Genomic DNA, 24,483 nt, shown 5'->3' on the forward strand with positions numbered 1-24,483 from the left:
TAATGAAGAAAGTAGAGTCACTTTAATTTAACAACCCCACAACACCTGATAGTGACTACGGGTTGACAAACTCGACAATGAGAAAAAGTGTATCATAAGATTTTAATAAAAGTGATATACCGCAACAACAGCCCTAGTCCCCATTCACTTGCATTGTATTCAAAAAGAGCAGCGTGTATTCTGTCGTGCAGGTTTGGAACGACAAAAGAGTGAGTGAATGATGACAGAATTTTCATGTTTGGGTAATCTATTTCTTTATTTAGATTCTTGCCTCTGGGGTTGTACTGCAGTGTGAGGAAAAGTCTGCATTGGGAACACCCCGAGAAGCTGCAACTTTCCGCCAATAAAACCGACGAATCTGCCGCTCACGTTTAGAGAGAGAGAGCGAGAGAGAGAGACACTGAGGAGCTGAGGGCAACACAGAGAGAGAGAGGGTTGAGTGTGCTGCAGAAACGCTTGTGTTCGGGTTCTGGTTTGAATGTAGCGGCTCGAGTGAACGAATCTGATCCAGAAAGAGGGAAAGTTTGACGCAGAAACATGAGAGAGTTTGTGTCGAGCTGTTGTCTGATTCTGCTGTGTGTCTGCGGCTCCTCACAATGTAAGTACACGAAACAACACGGTTATTCCTGTGTAGTGCCCTAGAAACTCCTGTAATAACATAATCTCGATAGGTCACTGCTGTGCTCTTTTAAACACTGAAGTACACATGAGGTACACATCACACTCGTCCTCTCTGTGATTTCTGTCCGCTTTTCAGTGTCCTTGTCGCGGGACGAGGCGAATGATTTCCTCCGCAGACACAGAAGGGCGTACCAGGTGTTTGAGGAGACCAAACAGGGTCATTTGGAGCGGGAGTGTGTGGAGGAGAGATGCTCCAAAGAGGAGGCGAGAGAAGTGTTCGAGAATGACCCGGAGACGGTAAGAGTTCATCTGTACGCATACTGCAAGAGTGACGAATAATCGCTGAACAAATGAAATAGTTATTTATGTTTGAAAATGAGACTGTAAGAATCTGTGTCCTTGATTTATTAATCAGTCCATATACTGCATACTACTATATACTGCTGTCTATATACTGCATACTACTATATACTGCTGTCTATATTACTGCATACTACTATATACTGCTGTCTATATACTGCATACTACTATATACTGCTGTCTATATTACTGCATACTAGTATATACTGCTGTCTATATACTGCATACTAGTATATACTGCTGTCTATATACTGCATACTAGTATATACTGCTGTCTATATACTGCATACTACTATATACTGCTGTCTATATTACTGCATACTACTATATACTGCTGTCTATATACTGCATACTAGTATATACTGCTGTCTATATACTGCATACTAGTATATACTGCTGTCTATATACTGCATACTAATATATACTGCTGTCTATATACTGCATACTAGTATATACTGCTGTCTATATACTGCATACTAGTATATACTGCTGTCTATATACTGCATACTAGTATATACTGCTGTCTATATACTGCATACTAGTATATACTGCTGTCTATATACTGTATACTAGTATATACTGCTGTCTATATACTGCATACTAGTATATACTGCTGTCTATATACTGCATACTAGTATATACTGCTGTCTATATACTGCACACTACTATATACTGCTGTCTATATACTGCGTACTACTATATACTGCTGTCTATATACTGCGTACTACTATATACTGCTGTCTATATACTGCGTACTACTATATACTGCATACTACTATATACTGCTGTCTATATACTGCATACTACAATATACTGCTGTCTATATACTGCATACTACTATATACTGCTGTCTATATACTGCATACTAGTATATACTGCTGTCTATATACTGCATACTAGTATATACTGCTGTCTATATACTGCATACTAGTATATACTGCTGTCTATATACTGTATACTAGTATATACTGCTGTCTATATACTGCATACTAGTATATACTGCTGTCTATATACTGCACACTACTATATACTGCTGTCTATATACTGCATACTACTATATACTGCTGTCTATATACTGCATACTACTATATACTGTTGTCTATATACTGCATACTACTATATACTGCATACTACTATATACTGCTGTCTATATACTGCATACTACAATATACTGCTGTCTATATACTGCATACTACTATATACTGCTGTCTATATACTGCATACTAGTATATACTGCTGTCTATATACTGTATACTAGTATATACTGCTGTCTATATACTGCATAATAGTATATACTGCTGTCTATATACTGCATACTAGTATATACTGCTGTCTATATACTGCATACTACTATATACTGCTGTCTATATACTGCATACTACAATATACTGCTGTCTATATACTGCATACTACTATATACTGCTGTCTATATACTGTATACTAGTATATACTGCTGTCTATATACTGCATACTAGTATATACTGCTGTCTATATACTGTATACTAGTATATACTGCTGTCTTTATACTGCACACTACTATATACTGCTGTCTATATACTGCATACTACTATATACTGCTGTCTATATACTGCATACTACTATATACTGCTGTCTATATACTGCGTACTACTATATACTGCATACTACTATATACTGCTGTCTATATACTGCATACTACAATATACTGCTGTCTATATACTGCATACTACTATATACTGCTGTCTATATACTGCATACTAGTATATACTGCTGTCTATATACTGCACACTACTATATACTGCTGTCTATATACTGCATACTACTATATACTGCTGTCTATATACTGCATACTACTATATACTGCTGTCTATATACTGCGTACTACTATATACTGCATACTACTATATACTGCTGTCTATATACTGCATACTACAATATACTGCTGTCTATATACTGCATACTACTATATACTGCTGTCTATATACTGCATACTAGTATATACTGCTGTCTATATACTGCATACTAGTATATACTGCTGTCTATATACTGTATACTAGTATATACTGCTGTCTATATACTGCATAATAGTATATACTGCTGTCTATATACTGCATACTAGTATATACTGCTGTCTATATACTGCATACTACTATATACTGCTGTCTATATACTGCATACTACAATATACTGCTGTCTATATACTGCATACTACTATATACTGCTGTCTATATACTGCATACTAGTATATACTGCTGTCTATATACTGCATACTAGTATATACTGCTGTCTATATACTGTATACTAGTATATACTGCTGTCTATATACTGCATACTACTATATACTGCTGTCTATATACTGCATACTACTATATACTGCTGTCTATATACTGCATACTAATATATACTGCTGTATATATACTGCATACTACTATATACTGCTGTCTATATACTTCATACTACTGTCTATATACTGCATACTAATATATACTGCTGTCTATACACTGCATACTAGTATATACTGCTGTCTATATACTGCATACTAACATGTATTGTAAACATACAGCAAAAAGTAGTGAATAATCAGTGTCTGTGATGCATTTATCGGCCATATACTGCATACTACCATTTTCTGCTATCACAATAATGCATACTACTATATACTGCTGTTGAAATACTGCATACTAACTTATACTGTCTGTATGTATTGAAGAAAGTAGCAAATAATCAGTGTCTGTGACGCATTTATCAGTCCATATACTGCATACTACCAAGTATAAGAGGTTTCCTTGATGCGATGAGCTGCAATAATCGTTGATCTTTCATCCCTGATTTACATTTTGTGTGGGAAATGTATTGATTTTGTGTGCCGTTTTCATGCCCTAGTAAGTGTGCACTCGATGGTGTTTAATATGTTCACAGAACTTCGCAGGGTTTGTGGTAGCCTAAATCCAGTCGATTAACTGCTACTTGACTATTTCATTAATAGAGCATCAGTCTTTAGAACCAGACATTGGAGTTTTCTAAAGTTCTAAAGTCATTTGCAACTCGAAATTTGATATTAATTTGAATTAATGATCAATTAACCAGCTGTTGGTAATTGCGATTTGCATTAGCCTAGAAATGCAGAAATGATTTTAGGTATGCTGGAGCAGATCCAGTGACTGTTCTGTGTGCAGCATCAGAGCCTTGAATTTGATACATGCATCAACCGGCAGCCAGTGGAGAGAGACCAGGAGTGGTGTAACATGTGCTCTCTTTGGTTCATTAAAGACCAGACGTGCTGCTGCATTCTGGATCATGAGACAGGGAGTTCTGCAATGAGAGCGTTACAGTAGTCCAGTCTAGTTATGACAATGTTGTTGTGTATATGGAGAAGGGAAGTGGCCCAAACACCGAACCCTGAGGTACCCCAGTAAGTAGCTGATGTGGCTTGGACACCTCACCTCTCCAGGCTACCTTGAAGGACCTACCTGAGAGATAGGAGGTCAACCAGTCAAGCACAGTTCCTCAGATGCCCAGAGAAGAGAGGGTGGAGAGTAAGATCTGATGTGTCAAAGGCTTCAGATGTGTGAATATGCACTAATATATAACATCAGTTTCAAAAAGGATTCAACTTTACCTGACTTAACCCTATATTAGGTGAAGATCAACGCATCTTCAGTGCATTTGCCCTAATGACCTGAAGGGTGGTCTGTATGCAAATGAGCAGGTCTGTTGTGTTTCTGATTGGTCCCTGAGAGGCTGTGTCACCGCATTGACTTCCAAACACTGGAATGTGTTTTTGATACAGAATAAAATCCAGTGTGGCGTGTTGTTTGTCTGAACAGTAACACACTCAATGTGCAAATGCGGGCGATCTTAAAAGATTAGATTTAATCCTCTTTGATCTATGAATAAGGTTCAAATATTCATTTAGATTGAGCTTATTTTGAGAAAACATACTGCAGTGCTGTGTGTTCGTTTTGAAGAAAGATTTATATGACATCAGTGCTGTAATACTTTCTATTATTAGCAGGACCATGAGAATTTCTGGAACTTTTTTATAGAGAGCAGGAACGCACAGATATCGCTCTCATGAGAACAGAACGAGAGAAAATATGGATATGGAAAGACTAGTCAAGACTAAAGGAATAGTTCACATTCTGTCATTATTTATTCACCCTCATGTTATTCTAAACCAGAAGGTCATTCTTCTGTGGAACACAAAAGGAGATGTTAGGCAGAATGTTAGTCTCAGTCACCATTCACTTTCATTGTATGGAAAAATTCATTTAAAATTAATGGTCAGTGGGGGAATGAAAGTCTCATAGCAAATGATGATAGAATTTGGTGAACTCTCCCTTTAAATGCATTAGGTGAAGCAAGTTTAAGTTAAAGGTGAGTGAAGGTGATGCAGGGAGCGTGATACGAATGTCAGTCCGTCAGCAAGTTTCTCTCTGAGCATATTCGTGAGGTTTGCGGGCCCTGATTCCCGGGGTAATAGCGGTCGGATTTCCACATTCACTGTGAGCATGTGCGACCTGCATCTCGGATTCTGCAGTTTTCTCAGTGCAGTCTGTGTGAGTGAGTCAGCATGCTGGTTACCAGGTTAACTGCAGATGCTGCGTGTCCACCTGGAAGTATGCAGTATGACATCGATTAGCTTGTGACTGAATGTAGTGACTGCTTTTGAAACCTGGAGCACATGAGAGGTCAATGGGGTCACAACACTTTGCTCTCATAATGTGGTTTTATATTATACTTCAGGGATGTTGATGTACTTACAAAGGGACAGAGAAAGAGTAAAGTCATCAGTGTAGTTTTCTGCACAAGTGTGAGTGTGTTTTGTATACTATAGTATGGGGTAAATATACTGTACTATAGAGTATGTTGGCAAATATTATAACATGCAATATAGCACTATAGAGTATGTTGGCAAATACTAAACAATATTATAGTATGTGGGTAAATAGTACTATAGTGTGTGTGAAAATACTATACAAATTCTATACTATATTTGACTATAGTATGGGGACAAATACTATACTATATCTGACTATAGTATGGGGACAAATTCTATACTATATTTGACTATAGTATTGGGACAAATGCTATACTATATTTGACTATAGTATGGGGACAAATACTATACTATATTTGACTATAGTATTGGGACAAATGCTATACTATATTTGACTGTAGTATGGGGACAAATTCTATACTATATTTGACTATAGTATTGGGACAAATGCTATACTATATTTGACTGTAGTATTGGGACAAATGCTATACTATATTTGACTGTAGTATGGGGACAAATTCTATACTATATTTGACTGTAGTATGGGGACAAATTCTATTCTATATTTGACTATAGTATTGGAACAAATGCTATACTATATTTTACTGTAGTATGGGGACAAATTCTATACTATATTTGACTATAGTATGGGGACAAATACTATACTATATTTTATTGTAGTATGGGGACAAATTCTATACTATATTTGACTGTAGTATGGGGACAAATTCTATACTATATTTGACTGTAGTATGGGGACAAATTCTATACTATATTTGACTGTAGTATGGGGACAAATACTATACTATATTTTATTGTAGTATGGGGACAAATTCTATACTATATTTGACTATAGTATGGGGACAAATACTATACTATATTTGACTATAGTATTGGGACAAATGCTATACTATATTTGACTGTAGTATGGGGACAAATACTATACTATATTTGACTATAGTATTGGGACAAATGCTATACTATATTTGACTGTAGTATGGGGACAAATTCTATACTATATTTGACTATAGTATTGGGACAAATGCTATACTATATTTGACTGTAGTATGGGGACAAATGCTATACTATATTTGACTGTAGTATGGGGACAAATTCTATACTATATTTGACTGTAGTATGGGGACAAATTGTATTCTATATTTGACTATAGTATTGGAACAAATGCTATACTATATTTTACTGTAGTATGGGGACAAATTCTATACTATATTTGACTATAGTATGGGGACAAATACTATACTATATTTTATTGTAGTATGGGGACAAATTCTATACTATATTTGACTATAGTATGGGGACAAATACTATACTATATTTTATTGTAGTATGGGGACAAATTCTATACTATATTTGACTGTAGTATGGGGACAAATTCTATACTATATTTGACTGTTGTATGGAGACAAATTCTATACTATATTTAACTGTTGTATGGGGACAAATACTATACTATATTTTACTATAGTACTGGGACAAATTCTATACTATATTTGACTAGTATGGGGCAAATTCTATACTATATTTGACTTTAGTATGGGGACAAATTCTATACTATATTTGACTGTAGTATGGGGACAAATTCTATACTATATTTGACTGTAGTATGGGGACAACTTCTATACTATATTTGACTGTAGTATGGGGACAAATTCTATACTATATTTGACTGTAGTATGGGGACAAATTCTATACTGTATTTGACTGTAGTATGGGGACATTCTATACTATATTTGACTATAGTATGAGGACAAAGGCTATACTATATTTTACTTTAGTGTGGGGACAAATTCTATACTATATTTTACTGTAGTATGGGGACAAATTCTATACTATATTTGACTGTAGTATGGGGACAAATTCTATACTATATTTGACTGTAGTATGGGGACAAATTCTATACTATATTTGACTGTAGTATGGGGACAAATTCTATACTATATTTGACTGTAGTATGGGGACAAATTCTATACTATATTTGACTGTAGTGTGGGGACAAATTCTATACTATATTTGACTGTAGTGTGGGGACAAATTCTATACTATATTTGACTGTAGTATGGGGACAAATTCTATACTATATTTGACTGTAGTATGGGGACAAATTATATACTATATTTGACTGTAGTATGGGGACAAATTATATACTATATTTGACTGTAGTGTGGGGACAAATTCTATGCTATATTTGACTGTAGTGTGGGGACAAATTCTATGCTATATTTGACTGTAGTGTGGGGACAAATTCTATACTATATTTGACTGTAGTGTGGGGACAAATTCTATACTATATTTGACTGTAGTATGGGGACAAATTCTATACTATATTTGACTGTAGTATGGGGACAAATTCTATACTATATTTGACTGTAGTATTGGGACAAATTCTATACTATATTTGACTGTAGTATGGGGACAAATTTTATACTATATTTGACTGTAGTATGGGGAAAAATTCTATACTATATTTGACTGTAGTATGGGGACAAATTCTATACTATATTTGACTATAGTATGGGGACAAATTCTATACTATATTTGACTGTAGTATGGAGACAAATTCTATACTATATTTGACTGTAGTATGGGGACAAATTCTATACTATATTTGACTGTAGTATGGAGACAAATTCTATACTATATTTGACTGTAGTATGGGGACAAATTCTATACTATATTTGACTGTAGTATGGGGACAAATTCTATACTATATTTGACTGTAGTGTGGGGACAAATTCTATGCTATATTTGACTGTAGTGTGGGGACAAATTCTATGCTATATTTGACTGTAGTGTGGGGACAAATTCTATACTATATTTGACTGTAGTATGGGGAAAAATTCTATACTATATTTGACTGTAGTATGGGGACAAATTCTATACTATATTTGACTATAGTATGGGGACAAATTCTATACTATATTTGACTGTAGTATGGGGACAAATTCTATACTATATTTGACTGTAGTATGGAGACAAATTCTATACTATATTTGACTGTAGTATGGGGACAAATTCTATACTATATTTGACTGTAGTATGGGGACAAATTCTATACTATATTTGACTGTAGTATGGGGACAAATTCTATACTATATTTGACTGTAGTATTGGGACAAATTCTATACTATATTTGACTATAGTATGGAGACAAATTCTATACTATATTTGACTGTAGTATGGGGACAAATTCTATACTATATTTGACTATAGTATGGAGACAAATTCTATACTATATTTGACTGTAGTATGGGGACAAATTCTATACTATATTTGACTGTAGTATGGGGACAAATTCTATACTATATTTGACTGTAGTATGGGGACAAATTCTATACTATATCTGACTATAGTATGGGGACAAATACTATACTATATTTGACTATAGTATTGGGACAAATTCTATACTATATTTGACTGTAGTATGGGGACAAATTCTATACTATATTTGACTGTAGTATGGGGAAAAATTCTATACTATATTTGACTATAGTATGGGGACAAATTCTATACTATATTTGACTATAGTATGGGGACAAATTCTATACTATATTTGACTATAGTATGGGGACAAATACTATACTATATTTGACTGTAGTATGGGGACAAATGCTATACTATATTTGACTGTAGTATGGGGACAAATACTATACTATATTTGACTATAGTATTGGGACAAATGCTATACTATATTTGACTGTAGTATAGGGACAAATTCTATACTATATTTGACTATAGTATTGGGACAAATGCTATACTATATTTGACTGTAGTATGGGGACAAATTCTATACTATATTTGACTATAGTATTGGGACAAATGCTATACTATATTTGACTGTAGTATGGGGACAAATGCTATACTATATTTGACTGTAGTATGGGGACAAATTCTATACTATATTTGACTGTAGTATGGGGACAAATTCTATTCTATATTTGACTGTAGTATTGGAACAAATGCTATACTATATTTTACTGTAGTATGGGGACAAATTCTATACTATATTTGACTATAGTATGGGGACAAATACTATACTATATTTTATTGTAGTATGGGGACAAATTCTATACTATATTTGACTATAGTATGGGGACAAATACTATACTATATTTTATTGTAGTATGGGGACAAATTCTATACTATATTTGACTTTAGTATGGGGACAAATTCTATACTATATTTGACTATAGTATTGGGACGAATTCTATACTATATTTGACTGTAGTATGGGGACAAATTCTATACTATATCTGACTATAGTATGGGGACAAATTCTATACTATATTTGACTGTAGTATGGGGACAAATTCTATACTATATTTGACTGTAGTATGGGGACAAATTCTATACTATATTTGACTATAGTATTGGGACAAATTCTATACTATATTTGACTATAGTATGGGGACAAAGGCTATACTATATTTTACTGTAGTATGGGGACAAATACTATACTATATTTGACTGTAGTATGGGGACATATTCTATACTATATTTGACTATAGTATGGGGACAAAGGGTATACTATATTTTACTTTAGTGTGGGGACAAATGCTATGCTATTTGATACTTAAGTATGGGGTAAAATTACACTATACTTTACTATAGTATGGGGCAAATACTATTCTATACTATGGGGACATAGTATATGGTTATGGCTCAAACCAGAGGTGACCCAAAACCTCCCTCTTGGGGACATCTGGGGACATCCTCAGTTGTGAAATCAATTTATATATTAAATTATATTTAAATTAAATAAGTTGTATTGTAGTGTTCAGGTTAGTCTATAGTTAGCTTTATATGAAAACAAAACAATCTATGATATGTCCTCATAAACTAGATAAATACATGTTTATAGTGAAAGTTATGCCATACCATCTATGAAACATGAAACATTATCCTCCCTTGAGTAACACAAACATGAGCTGAACATGCCTTGACAGGAAAGATCACAGACAGATTCAAACACTCTCATTCCTCACTGTCTGTTCTGGGTTCAGTAGTTATAATGTGCTGCATGAGTCTTAATATCTGCTCTAATTACTCTTCATTAACTGTTATTCATTGCCAAAGCCAGTTATACTGTAATCAATCAATCAAACATAAACATTTCTCATCAGTACTTTCTCTCGTTCACAGGAATATTTCTTCCCGAAGTATCAGGGTGAGTCCTGCAGTTCAGGGTGAACTCCATTCTCAGATTTTTCACAGTTTTATATTAATGTTTGTAATGAAACCTGTATCATATATGAAGTGTATCATGTGCTGAAGTCTTTAGTTGATTTTCTCTCAGTTTGTATGGAGAAGTTTGGTGACTCTGAGAAGAAGAAACAAGATCTGATCACCTGCGTCCACAGTGAGTAAACATACACCTGTCTGTCTGAGAGCTGCAGTGCATTGCATCATCATAAAGAGAAAGTTACAGAGTGTGCAAGACCTTCTGTATGAATAAAGCCCCAATAGAGTGTGTGTGTGTGTGTGTGTGTGTGTGTGTGTGTGTGTGTGTGGTTGCACGCTGTCCGTTACGTTGTGCTGACATCTGCTGGAGGCTCGTCCTGCGCTGCTTATTTCTGCTGATTTGAAGGCAGCCTCGTGCCAGCTCACAACGCTGCACTGTGATTGGTCAGTTTGTGTCCAGCAAAAACCCTGAATCAGAGAGAGAGAGAGAGAGAGAGGATGATGTGTGTCTGCAGGTCTCTCTCTCTCTCCTGATGGTCAGGCTGATCCAGCACTGTCAGCAAATACATGTCAGAAGAAGATCCCGAGACACTTTAAACTGACATTGAGCTGAAGAACACAGTCACTGTTTGACTCCTCATGAATACGTGAGAGCAGAGACTTCATCGGGATTGCTCTCTGTGATGTCACTTTGTGTTTTGCCTTTGTGCATGTTGGTGGATTATTAATTGTCAAACAAATAATTGTGATTATGATGATTAATTGTTTTACACATTGTCATATTTCTTAATGTGTTTGTGTTCTTCATACTCCTTTAGAAGTCATTTATTTATATTTAACTCACAGATATTCCAGATCAGTGTTCACCCAACCCCTGTTATCATTTGGGTACGGTGCGCTGTGAGGACAAAAAAGGCGAGTTCCTGTGTCATTGTTTCACTGGATGGACTGGAGACAGATGTGACAAAGGTACAAACATGTCATCATTTGTATTTGTGTAGCACTTTTCACAACACATTGTTTCAAACCAGCTTTACAGAAAATTAAGATTTAATGTCTGTAATTTCTAAAGTCATCATTGTGTGGTTTGATGAAAAACTGGATTGTAGATTGTGCTTTTAAAAATATATATTAAACATACCAGTCATACCATTGACACAACTCTTCAAATGATCACTGTTCAACTTCCTTTATTCATTTGATTAACTTTAAAGAAGCCGTTCAACTCGTTGTTTATGTGCGCTGAACCGAGACACTCGCTGAACTGACGCTATTCTTAAAGAGACAGTACCGTTTAGGGAATTGTGATATATCATGAACCAAAAAATGACGAGCCATATTGTGGCATAACTTGATATTTCTAAATTTGCAACATTGTTTTCTGTGCATGTGATTATAAATTAAATGACCCGTCAAGCATCATAATCTCTCTATCGCTCGATTTGACCCCTCCTGCGCTTTATTCTAGTGTTCACAGGGTTCACACAAGGTCCTTTAAGTGCTTGAATTTAACTTTTAGAAATGTAAGAATTGGAATACCTGGAAAATCTCCTTGTTTTGATGAAAAGTGCTTGAGTTTAAAATGGATCGTTACCTCCGTGTAATGTGTGTCCATCAAACATAATGCGACTTTCATTGAATAATGTGTCTCAATATCCTTTATGTTCTTTACAGTCAGATAAAAGAGTAAAAAGAGATATTAATTTCAATCTCACACAGCATGGATGCACTAAAGAAACCGAGAGATTCTCGTTGATGTTCGCTGAAGCGGAACACCGTTGAACTCTTAAAGTGACAGTAACCTTTTTACAGTTTCTTATACCAATGAATGTAAACTCAATGTTATTACTTACGTACACATGATTTCAAACAGTGATCGCTCGTATCATTATTATATATTCTATTTCATGATATAATATTAATTAATATAATATATTGTAGATTTTTTTATTTTTACAAAATTGAAATGTGATTATAATAATGTAGACAAATTATTAAAATAAAAATATACACTTTCGCTTTTACACTTTTTTCAGGACCGGTTCTGTTCAGTTCTGTCTTGACGTATAGAGTAAGGTATATGAGTAACTCTTATTATTAAACATTTGAGCATTTATATTGTGTATTAAAGAACTTTATTTTGATGAGAAATTATAATGTGCATTTTACACAAAATAAAACACATTTCAGAAAATAAAAACAATTTTGTTTTTCAGTGTTATTATATTGAGTCGAGATTACTGGTTTATCGAATCATGAACCGAATCGTGAGATAAACATGTCGTCCCATCCCTAGTACTGTTGGAGTGTTTGTTCTGCAAATCAGTGTAAACTCAATTTGAATACTATTAAATGATCTCAAACATCTCATATTATTAATATATATAAAATGTATAAATATGAATTAATAGAATTTAAAATATGTCAATTTTTTAAAAGCTAAAATATGATGATAATAACAATAACAAGCGTGTGTATATATATATATATATATATATATATATATATATATATATATATATATATATATATATATATAAATACAATATATATCCGAATTACTGTAATTCTGAGTTTCCATTTCACGTCACTTGTGTTTTCATTTAAGTTGGAAACATTTAATTAAACGAAAGCACCAATTTGAAAATAAAATTATTAGTATTTTCATTGAGTGACGTGTGTATGAACCCTGTTGCCATTTTCACCAGCCAGATGATAAATTAGGTGGAAAAAGCCCATAAACTTACATTGAATAATCAGAGAGATTTCAAGGTGAACGCTCTTTTTAATTGAGCCAGTTAACAAACACACACATTTTCTTCAGAACATGTAAAAATGTGGTTTAATGCACAGATCAGCAGTGAGAAACACACCAGCGAACACGGAGCATGTTCAGAGGATCTGAAGTGTCTCCAGAGTTTAACAGAGCTGCATTCATTCACAAATGATTCATTAATAGTCGCTGCGGGATGTTTTTTAATGTTCAGCTGAGAGAAACGAGTGAGGGAGTTTCTGCCAGACCATCAACAACCAAGTCTCTGTGTAACTGCATGACTCCGCCCACAAACACAGCTCCAGCCAGTCATGAGGCAGGGTTTGAATTCAGTCATGTCATTGGTTAATGTTGACCCTTGTGTGTGTGTGTGTGTGTGTGTGTGTGTGTGTGTGTGTGTGTGTGTGTGTGATTTGCAGATGTTAATGAGTGCATCAAACAAAACGGAAAGTGTGACCACGACTGTAATAACACTGTGGGTAGTTACCACTGCTCCTGTCGTCATGGATACAGACTGTCCGGTCACCACACGTGTCTGGGTAAGTTCATGTTCTGGGAATGAGTGTTACTGTTGAGGAAAGTTGTGAAGGATATTCACACTGCTTTTTACCATACAATGACCCATACAAATCTTGACCAGGAGCTTACAGTAAATGAAAGTACAAAGATAAGCAGACATGTGAAAAAGCACCCCAGTGCTGTTATACTGAATATCAGCCCTCATCCAATCAGATTAGAGTACTGGATGTAGCTGTTGTGTAATGTAATTTAGAGCATTTGTCATCTGCAGTTGTTTTGGGATTTATGAGTGTACCTTAATTTTCTTAATATTTCCACAGATGTGGACGAGTGTATGGAAACTCCAGATGTTTGTGGAACAGCGAGATGCTCGAACATCATCGGGAGCTACGACTGCCTGTGTGATAAGGGATACGTGTACCATAACAACTCCAAGAGTTGTGTAGGTGAGTTCACACACGGGATCTAACCAGCGTAGAATTAATGAGGAAGAATTTCTGCCAGACCACCAAGGTGTCATTTACAATTCATCGTTTATTTGCATCAAGTGTAGGTCAGAAACATGGAGGAAGCGTTGAAGCAATGTGATTTTAACACGGTTAAGGGCTGTTTTAGCGGAGTGCCTGAAACCAGTGTTGATTTTCACAATTTTTTATTTTAGTCATAATTTGTGATGAAAATGTCATCATGTCATATTCATAAATGTAGATTTAGTCGGACTAAAATTATTGTTTTGTTGACATAAAAATTGAAAAATTACAAAAATATGTATCGGACTGTAACAGACTAAACGTAGCCTCCCGAGAGGGATAAAGGTCAACTGCAGTCGACCTTTATCCCGCTCTATCCCTCTTGGGAGGCTTGATTAGCCTAATACGGGACCGGGTGTGTACGATCACGACCCGGCCCCGTCCTCCGCCCTGCCACAGTCCACTTACAATGTGAACACCATGTGAATCCATCCTAAGGAAACTGCAGCAACAGCACTATGATAAGAGACACCAATATTAAAATAACTGATATAGTTTACTGAATAAACTGTTTATAAAATTGAATCTTGAAGTAATCCATTTGTAGGCTGATTTCACATGTCAACATATCAAAATATTTTGTAATATTTATTTGATTTCTTTTGTGTTCCTGTTAAATCATCTCTTGGTCTCAGGACAGTACAGTCAGCAGTTTATACTCCAGGTATCCTTAAATATGGTAATTATGATAACTTTCCATGTTTAGCCACTTTTCCTTCTCTGACCTTTCACCAAGTCAGACATATTTAGAGAAAAGCGTGCAGGTTACATAACAGCAGTGGCGTGGACTAATTCTAGCTGAACAAATCCAGTTTAGTTGATGAATGTTTGTTACACATGCTTGACCAAGGAAAATTCCTCTGGGTTATTTGTGGTTTGTTCATTTTGATGTATCAAGCATTCCCATCATCCTACAGACAGAACCATTACAAACAAACCTTTTAAACTCAATTGTAAGAGCTGTTACTCTTCTCCAAATCTCATATTTGTCAGTCAAGTAAGTGTGTCCAATCTTATTCAAAACTAAAGAGAAGGATTATATAATGTATCTCTTTGAATATGTGTCAAATGTGTCTTTAAACCATTTCCTGTTGAATTTTAACTGCATTTTTTGTATCTTCTGTGCTTTAAAATGATTGACTTCAGTTTGTAAACACAAAGCCGGAAGGTAATAGTGTGGATAATTGCAGCATTTTATAAGTTAATGTTCTTGTAAATGTTTAGCCATTAAAAGGTTAGGTTGTTAAGAAGTGCAGCATCAAGATTGATGAATGATCCAATAAATGAGACGTGTCGTTCCGGCAGGGTTTAGTCTGTAAACACGACTCCAGTCTGTCTGTCTGTCTGTCTGTCTGTCTGTCTGTCTGTCTGATGTGATGAATTCCATCTTCTCTCTCGTTAGACGTGGACGAGTGCGAGTCACATGTGTGTGAGGAGGAGTGTGTAAACACGGCGGGCAGTTTCCGCTGCTACTGTAACGGGCGTCTGGGGAAGCGACTGGGGCCAGATCAGAGGAGCTGTGAGGTAACAGACTTCATCAACACTCACAGAGAATAAACACATGATAAACACTGACAGCTCTTTCAACCACATTCACAGCAGTTTATCATGTACTAATATAGAAGATGTATTTAAAGATTTATACAAAAGCACCTAAAAGTACCAATCTCTAAAGTCATACAATAGTTTGATGAGCAGACCCAAATTTAAAGCTGAAGGATGTCATTTCTGCAACGCTAGTGTAGCGGTAACCAGCTGGTAGGTGGAAGTGGAGTGTGTTAACTGCACTCCCCTGGCCTGGAGAGGCGCACTAGCGACTGATGCTAGAGGCTGTAGTTTTAGGCTCCTCATTAGCGTGCCCGCCTCCCATACTGGAGACGCCGGTTCACATCCCGCTTGGAGCGGGTCGAGCAGGACCGTTACAGTGGTGCCGTGACCCGGATGGAGTGAGGTTTAGGGTGGTGAGTATAATGGTAGCCAGCTGGTAGGTAGCTGTGCAGTGTGTAAACCTCACTCCCCTGGCCTGAATAGGTGCACTAGCGAGTAGAGTCTGTAGCCTTTAACCTCCTTGTTAGGCGCCTGCCTCCCATGCTGGAGACCCCGGTTCGAATCCCGCTTGGAAGGGGTCGAACAGGACTGGTTACACTAGTGCCAATGAACGGAATTGCAAAAATAAACATTGTTTTCCAAAACAGCTTTCTGAATACACCCCTCCTCAACTGTTGATTACAAACAAATATATAGTCCCGCCCCTAACTCAAGCCATTGGTCGAGTAACGATGTTTTAACATATTTTTATAATGATTCAGAGACACACTGTTTACAGTTTATGAGATGAATCTATAAATGGTTTACTTATAGCTAATAAAATAGAAGAAAATATTTTAACACTGAAAAAGTTACATTCTTACAAGCTTTAAATCTTCCTCCTCCGCCAAGGCTTTTAACCCCTTAAGCCCACCGGTGGGCCTGTGAGAAAATATAATTGTCAAAATATTAAAAACTACATTCTTGACCAACACAAAATAGGTTTCATAGAAAGTTTAGAAGCTCTACTTTCTAATGCATGTGACATTATGACCAAAACTGAACAAGTGCTTTGAAATCTGCAGATAAATCAGAAATGTTGCATTTTGATCATTTTTTTTTTATTGTAATCAGTAAAAACATCAAACTGATCAAATATTCATGTGTCATATGTTGTTGGAAAGCTCTTAAAGAGTAAAATACAGCCAGACTATTTGTTTTACTCACAGACATACATATAGCGAGTAACAGCTAAATATATGTCTTTGACAATTATGTTGATGTTGCTTATATGCAGCGTTTTCACTTATAACATCACAAAATATAAACGGAACATAAAATGTCACATATGATTATTTAGAGTCTGTGATTATCTTTCAATCGAGTCCACACACAAGATAATCAGATGTATAGATCATTAGATAATCCACATGAAGCACAATGTTACATATGACCACCAGGAGATGGCGCCAAATACACGACACAGACTCAATGATGACTCAAATGACACAGAATGAAACTCATTCTGTGAAATCTCATAACTATTGATTTCTTTGTCGTATCAACAAAAAACCTTTCTCAGATACAGTTGACATGATTGGGAATCAAATAAATACTCTTCGGAGCCACTTTATTTACACCAGAGATATATAATATCAAATAAGAAAAAAAAAAGTACATTATTGGCTTTTTTTTTTCATCAGTTTCTTAGTCTGAGAGTCTCAGAATGTGAAAAGTGTTCTTTACAATGATACCAAACAATTGACCCTCCTTGTTTGTATGTTTGTTTTTGTCGAGTTATAAGCCTTTAATTGTAGGTATGCCACTGAAACAGGAAATCTTTCAAATCACCCTCAGAGCTTAAAGTGTTAAATTGCATTTGTGTTTGCATGAGGGTTTTTGTACTTTCGTTTTAAGTTTCAGTTATTTTTAACTTTAAGTTGATTCTTAAATAGTTTTACTTTCATTTTATCTTTTGAAAATTACTACTTTTAGTTTTATTTCTATTTATTAAATGTGATGTTAGTTTTCCTTCCTCCATAACATTACAAAAATAGATCTGTCTCTGCCTTTGACAGCACACTATCAGAAATCACAGTCAAAATAAACCCAAATTCACTTTAGTTTGTATTATACTGTACATTATAGTGTCAGTATAGTTTTCATTCTTTTCCAAACTCATGTTTATATTTTAGTTGACGAGACAAATTCCCCTGCCAATAAAAATCTCCTTCTCTGTATTTCTTCAGTCCATTGAGTCCCATCTGCCGCGGGACATGAAGAGGAACTCTCGATCGCTGTATCTGGGTCGCATGTTCAGTGGGATTCCTGTCGTCAGGCTGCGCTTTCGGCGCCGGGTTCAAACTGGGTGGGCATCAAGTGCCGGTGCAACACAGTATCAGAATTGTTTCTTACAACAAATATGTCCTGAAAATCAAACATTGAAATGTATTAATACGTAGGCCCAACAACATGCTGATTAACATCACTTTGAATAATACAAAATTTAAAAATGGTCAATTTTGTAAATAGACAGCAGCAGACGTGTGATTTAATAAAACAAAAACACCGAGCAGTATTAGTCATATTATCCAGAGACAAGAGTTTGATTGGACACACGTCTGTTGACGTCACTAACAAAAGATAAATCCTCCCTTAAAAAAGTTTATAAAACGATGTATTTTGAAATTATATGTTTTTTATTGCATTGTTATTCTGTGTCAGTGTCACTACGTTCATTTGACACTGACTTCCTGTTTCCCTCCAGCTTCACTGCAGAGTTTGACCTCAGGACCTTTGACCCCGAGGGTGTGATCTTCTTCGCTGGTGGTCACCTGAACAGCTCGTGGATTGTGCTGGTGATGCATAATGGGAAACTGGAGCTGCAGCTGAAGTATGGAGCCGTGAGTCGAGTGACCAGCAGTGGACCGTTGGTGAACGACGGACAGTGGCATAAGGTCAGAGGTCAATGCAGGCCTGAATGAAAGGTTCATAAACTTTAGCAGTCAAAAGTTTGGACATCTTAACAATCTTTTGGCTTAGCTTAATGCTTGAAGTTAGAGATTATTTAATGGTCTATTATGGGGCTGCACAGTTAAGACCAACATCATAATGGTTGATTATTTCCCTTGTACTGTAATTGTGATGAATTACGATCAATAGAATTTGATACATGCCATATCCATACCAAAATCCTGTCATCACTCACTCACCCTCATGTTGTTCCAAACCCGTTCCAAATGTTTATTAAATATTGCATTTTGACTCAATGCCAATAGATTTAATGGTGGAGTAAGCGATGCCTGAGAAAGACTGTTGTTATTTGAACTCAACAGAGAGAAACACACCCCTCCCTTCAGTGCCCCTTCAGAAGCTCCGCCCCCCAGATTCATGCACACGCAATAGTGTTGTGTGGATCGGGCCGATCCACTTTGTTTATTTTTCCATTTACAGAGACAGGGCTGTGTACAAACACTGGATATTTTCAATATTTAATTGTGCAGCCCAATTATATTATATAAAAATGAAATATATATTATTTTATAAACTATGTAATAATAATATGTTATATATACTGTATATATATATATATATAAAATGACAACTTATTCAAATATGAGTGACTGCTTTGTAATAGTTCTATTCATTTCTCTCATATGCCTGGTGAAATGTCCTGACCACGAAGATCTCAGTTGAGGAGCAGGGGAGGAGTCTCGTCATAAAGATTGACAGGGAGGCGGTGATGAAGATCGCAGTGAATGGAGATCTATTCACCCTGAATAAAGGCATGCATGAGCTCAACCTGACAGTAGGCGGAGTTCCCTTCAGAGAGGAGGGGCTTGTCAGTAAGGCGAGTAATAACCTCTAATGATCCACTGGTCAGACAGTCATGATGGAATGTGCTGGAATCATGTTGCGAGTTCTGTCATGAATCCAAACACTGGAAGTGCAGCTGCACTTCACCTCAGAGTATTTACTAAGACGTAACAATAAGTAATCTTTCAGAACACATACTTCTCAGTACTGTTATGAATGATTACATCTGGATTGAATCCACAGAAATCAGGAATTTACGGAGCATCTAACAGGATGTTTTCAAACACAGATAGCTCACCTTGTGATATAACTGTCCTGTAGAATTTCTCGACAAGGGGAGGAACATTATTCTCCTTATCTTCTGTTATCTTTTGTTTAATTTGCCCTAGACTTCTGTTTACACTCGCCCGTTTCTGACTTTCAGATGTCTGAAGATTACATTTGAGTCATGTTTTAAAGAGACAAATTGATGTCCAACCACAAGACAACAGTAGTTGATTCTGAAAGAACTTCTCCTCTAAACATATCACTAGTTGCAATGCTAGTTCTCTTCAGCAGTTAAGCGTTCTTGTGTGTATAACACAGGTTAACCCTCGGTTAGATGGCTGTATGAAGGAGTGGCGCTGGTTAACCGGTGAAGACACTTCAATTCAGGAAACCATCAGACACAATGAGCGCATGCAGTGCTATGCCGTCGAAGACCACAGCGCCTTCTACCCCGGACAAGGGTTTGCCTTCTTCAATCAGAGCCTCGGTGAGTGTGTGCGTTTGTTCATTAGGTTTTTGTTGCTGTGTTGATTATTAGGCAAATCTCAAGAAACCTTTCCCAAGCCTCAAAAACATTTCTGGGTTAAATTTCACCCCCAAAAGTGCACAATGCACATCTGTTGTACTGCCTTTATGCTGATTTTAATAATGAACTTGTATTGCAATATTATTGTATTCTAATACATTGTTTTACTCTAGTACATATAATTACATTCAGTAAAAATGGAATTACAAACAGACTCAAAAGTCACATTTCCAGATGCATCACTGTAATGACAATTAAAAAATGTTCAAATCACTGTAATGACAGTGTGATTTTATTCACATCACTGTGATGACAATGTGATATTTTATTTTAGCTGTAATGACAATGTTATTTTTTCATATCACTGTGATGATAATGTGATTTTATTATCACTGATGATAATGTAATTTTTTTTATATCACTTTAATGGCAATGCAATTTGTTTCACATCGCTGTAATGATAATGTGATTACGTTGATGTGAAAAAAAACACATTGTCATTGAAGTGATGTGAATAATATAATGACATGTGACAATATGATTTGTCATCACTGTAATGACAGTGTGATTTTATTCACATCACTGTGATGATAATGTGATTTTCATGTCACTGTAATGATAATTACATGTGATTATTTTTCTTTATGATTTTGAGGTAAAATACTACCTGAACATGTTCTTGACAAGTTTTATGTGGTTCATTGTATCAGTGTAGATGCACATTATTCAGTGTGTCTGATTGTAATGTTTAGTGTTTTCATTGGTACAGGTGTCAATCAGACCCTTAGTATTCAGCTGACAGTGCGTGCTGCCTCCAGTGTGGGCGTTCTGTTTGCACTGGTCCTCCAGGACAGCGTCCCATTTTCCATCTCTCTGTCTGACTATCATCCGGGAACACTCGAGTGGACAGAGGTGTGTGTGTGTGTTTTACTTTATATATGAAGTTAACATTATTTACCTCACATTGACGGGCTTTTACAGCGGTTTGTGTGTGACCCGCAGCATGTGCTGGTGTCGTTTGGAGATGCAGTCGTGTCCAGCGTTGCAGTGAATCTGTGTGATTCAGACACACACACAGTGAATGTGACCGTGTCTGGTAAAAGCTCAACACTGGTAGTGGATGGTCTGAATGGTCAGATGGAGCCTGTGGAGAATCTGGAAGGTCTGGATCTGTCCTCTTCATACAGCACTTTTATAGGAGGGATTCCAGGTAACATCTGCACATCAGTTTCACGTCCCCACTTGAGTTTACTAACACATTAGTCTAAGATTGTTTTATAATAGTGTCAAGAGCCGTTAAAATACACAAAGACTGCTAAAGATAAACCAGGGTCTAACATTAACTTTTTGCAAATCACTCTTGTTTCACACCACATTTATATTCACTCTAAATATCTACATGTGTGTTTCTTCAACTTTGCCCCTAATAAAGTTTATGTACCTGTTAACCAAGTGGAAAAAAGAGCTTGAGATGAAATATGAGACCAAACACAGAATCACTGAACAGAATATTTTTATTGGACATCATTTATAATCAAGATGCAATTATGCAAAAAGTGTTAAAATAGTATTTAAATGTGTGAATATTAAGATGTAGAATTTAGCCTATTTTAGGACCATTAAGATTATAAGCATTGTGACATTTTTTTTCATGACAAATCACATACTAATGCTGTGCAGAAACATATAATATACAATATTTCCATGTTATATTAAGCAGAAAAATCTAGAAAAAAATATATATATATATTATTTAAATTGTAAGGTATGTATATGTCATGTTAGTATTTGTTGTACTGAATTTAATTTATGCAAATTAATTGTAAATGGGGCGATTAATTGCCATGAAAATATCATAATGCAAAAAAAAATCTTAATCCATAAAATCTGTTATTTCAAATATAATTAATTTTCTTTTGATTTTGATGTTAAAACTTTAGAGCTCCTTTGAGGACAGTGAGAAGTATTTTATTTTCTGAAATACTTTTGCTTTTTTTTTGCGTTTTGCTTGGAGTTGTGGTGGTGTAGTGAGCTAAAGCACATAACTGGTAATCAGGAGGTTGCTGGTTTGATCCCCACAGTCACCACCATTGTGTCCTTGAGTAAGACACTTAACTCCAGGTTGCTCCGGGGGGATTGTCCCTGTAATAAGTGCTCTGTATAATACATTGGTAATCAGAAGGTTGCTGGTTCGATCCCCACAGTCACCACCATTGTGTCCTTGAGTAAGACACTTAACTCCAGGTTGCTCCGGGGGGATTGTCCCTGTAATAAGTGCTCTGTATAATACATTGGTAATCAGAAGGTTGCTGGTTCGATCCCCACAGTCACCACCATTGTGTCCTTGAGTAAGACACTTAACTCCAGGTTAAGTAATCATGTTATCACTATAGTAAAACTGTAATAACCATGTTTGTTTGGCAGAATGATTATGATTTTTATTTCCATATTTTTGGTTTTACTACAAATATCTAATAGTTCAAATATGTTTACTGTAGTAAACCTGTGGTAAATATTGTGGTTAGTTTAGTTCTACTACAAACTCCCTTCCATCTCTTCACTGTGAAATATAGTCATTTATAAAGCCCCAAACATCAGAAAATAAATCCCTCCCTGTCCTCGAAGAGATTCATCCATACAGTCCTTTACATTAAAAGTCTTGATATGTGGACTCATACGAGCGCTTGTTTTCCCCTGCAGAAGTTTCTCTGGTCTCCACCCCAGTCTCTGCGTTCTTCACCGGCTGTATGGACGTGCGAGTTAACGGACAACTGCTGGACATGGATGATGCCCAGCATAAACACAACGGCATCCACTCTCACTCCTGCCCCCTAGTGAGTGCACTACAATAACACACTCACTAGAACCAGCCGAAGCCCAGAAACAAACTGCCAGCTGGACTTCACATCAGAGTGCTTTTGAAACAAGATGCTTAATCCGGATCCAGAAATTGATCCACTAAGGCCTAAACAAGCCACATCCCATAAATACACCACGTACAAACCCAAATATTAATCTCAATCCACACTCACGTTACTGCATCACATGCACAAGCACATACATACATCACATAGACACTGTAACACGTATATTTATGGATTATTCACTGACACGTAGAGATTTACATTAGACGAAACACAAGCTACTGAGAACACGTGTGTGCTGTAATATACTGTATATGTAAATATGTGACTGTAAAATGCTTTTTATACACATCCAACTACCTTAGAGTCCAGCATTAAAGGCCTTCACACAATCAATGTAGGTGCACAATCATTCCTCATTTGTTCTGTATTTTGGGTTTTTATAGTTTCTTGTTCGAGACCTTTTTTTATTATTATACTCTGAGATGTTGTTTTGTATTTCTTTCATTTGCGCTCATTGAAACAAATAAAGGCAGATGTTATTACGCCAAACTGCATTGTTGATCTTGATACTTCATTGTGAGGGAAGAAACACTCAGATGATGCGTGACATCAAACGTTTGTGTGCTTGTGTTCGAGCGTAATAAAGCTGGAAGGTGGAGAATCAAGTATGAAGACGCAACAAAACCGTTACAACACTAAACTCTGAACATTTGGGAAAA

The 24,483-nt window shown here is 36.0% G+C and overlaps 1 protein-coding gene across 1 annotated transcript; it reads left to right on the forward strand.

The window, feature by feature from the left end:
• The first annotated feature begins 301 nt into the window (after positions 1–301).
• Positions 302–24,315, forward strand: LOC127643637 (growth arrest-specific protein 6-like). Its single transcript, XM_052126434.1, has 15 exons — positions 302–598; positions 758–918; positions 10,901–10,925; positions 11,055–11,117; positions 11,786–11,908; positions 14,132–14,251; positions 14,552–14,677; positions 16,164–16,285; positions 18,538–18,656; positions 19,056–19,245; positions 19,974–20,138; positions 20,690–20,858; positions 21,667–21,809; positions 21,900–22,107; positions 23,598–24,315. The coding sequence occupies exons 1-15, from the start codon at positions 538–540 to the stop codon at positions 23,747–23,749; spliced, it is 1,947 nt and encodes a 648-aa protein (XP_051982394.1). The 5' UTR covers positions 302–537; the 3' UTR covers positions 23,750–24,315.
• Positions 24,316–24,483: the final 168 nt, after the last annotated feature.

This window comes from Xyrauchen texanus, chromosome 5 (assembly GCF_025860055.1).
Source record: "Xyrauchen texanus isolate HMW12.3.18 chromosome 5, RBS_HiC_50CHRs, whole genome shotgun sequence".
NCBI classification, from domain to species: Eukaryota; Metazoa; Chordata; class Actinopteri; order Cypriniformes; family Catostomidae; genus Xyrauchen; species Xyrauchen texanus.

What these genes read in the sequence shown, in the direction of transcription:
- LOC127643637 (XM_052126434.1), top strand. Translation starts at nt 538, where the DNA reads ATGAGAGAGTTTGTGTCGAGCTGTTGTCTGATTCTGCTGTGTGTCTGC. An exon ending in TTTCTTCCCGAAGTATCAGG is followed by an intron (nt 10,926 to 11,054) that starts GTGAGTCCTGCA and finishes ATTTTCTCTCAG; the next exon opens with TTTGTATGGAGAAGTTTGGT. An exon ending in GAACACTCGAGTGGACAGAG is followed by an intron (nt 21,810 to 21,899) that starts GTGTGTGTGTGT and finishes TGTGACCCGCAG; the next exon opens with CATGTGCTGGTGTCGTTTGG.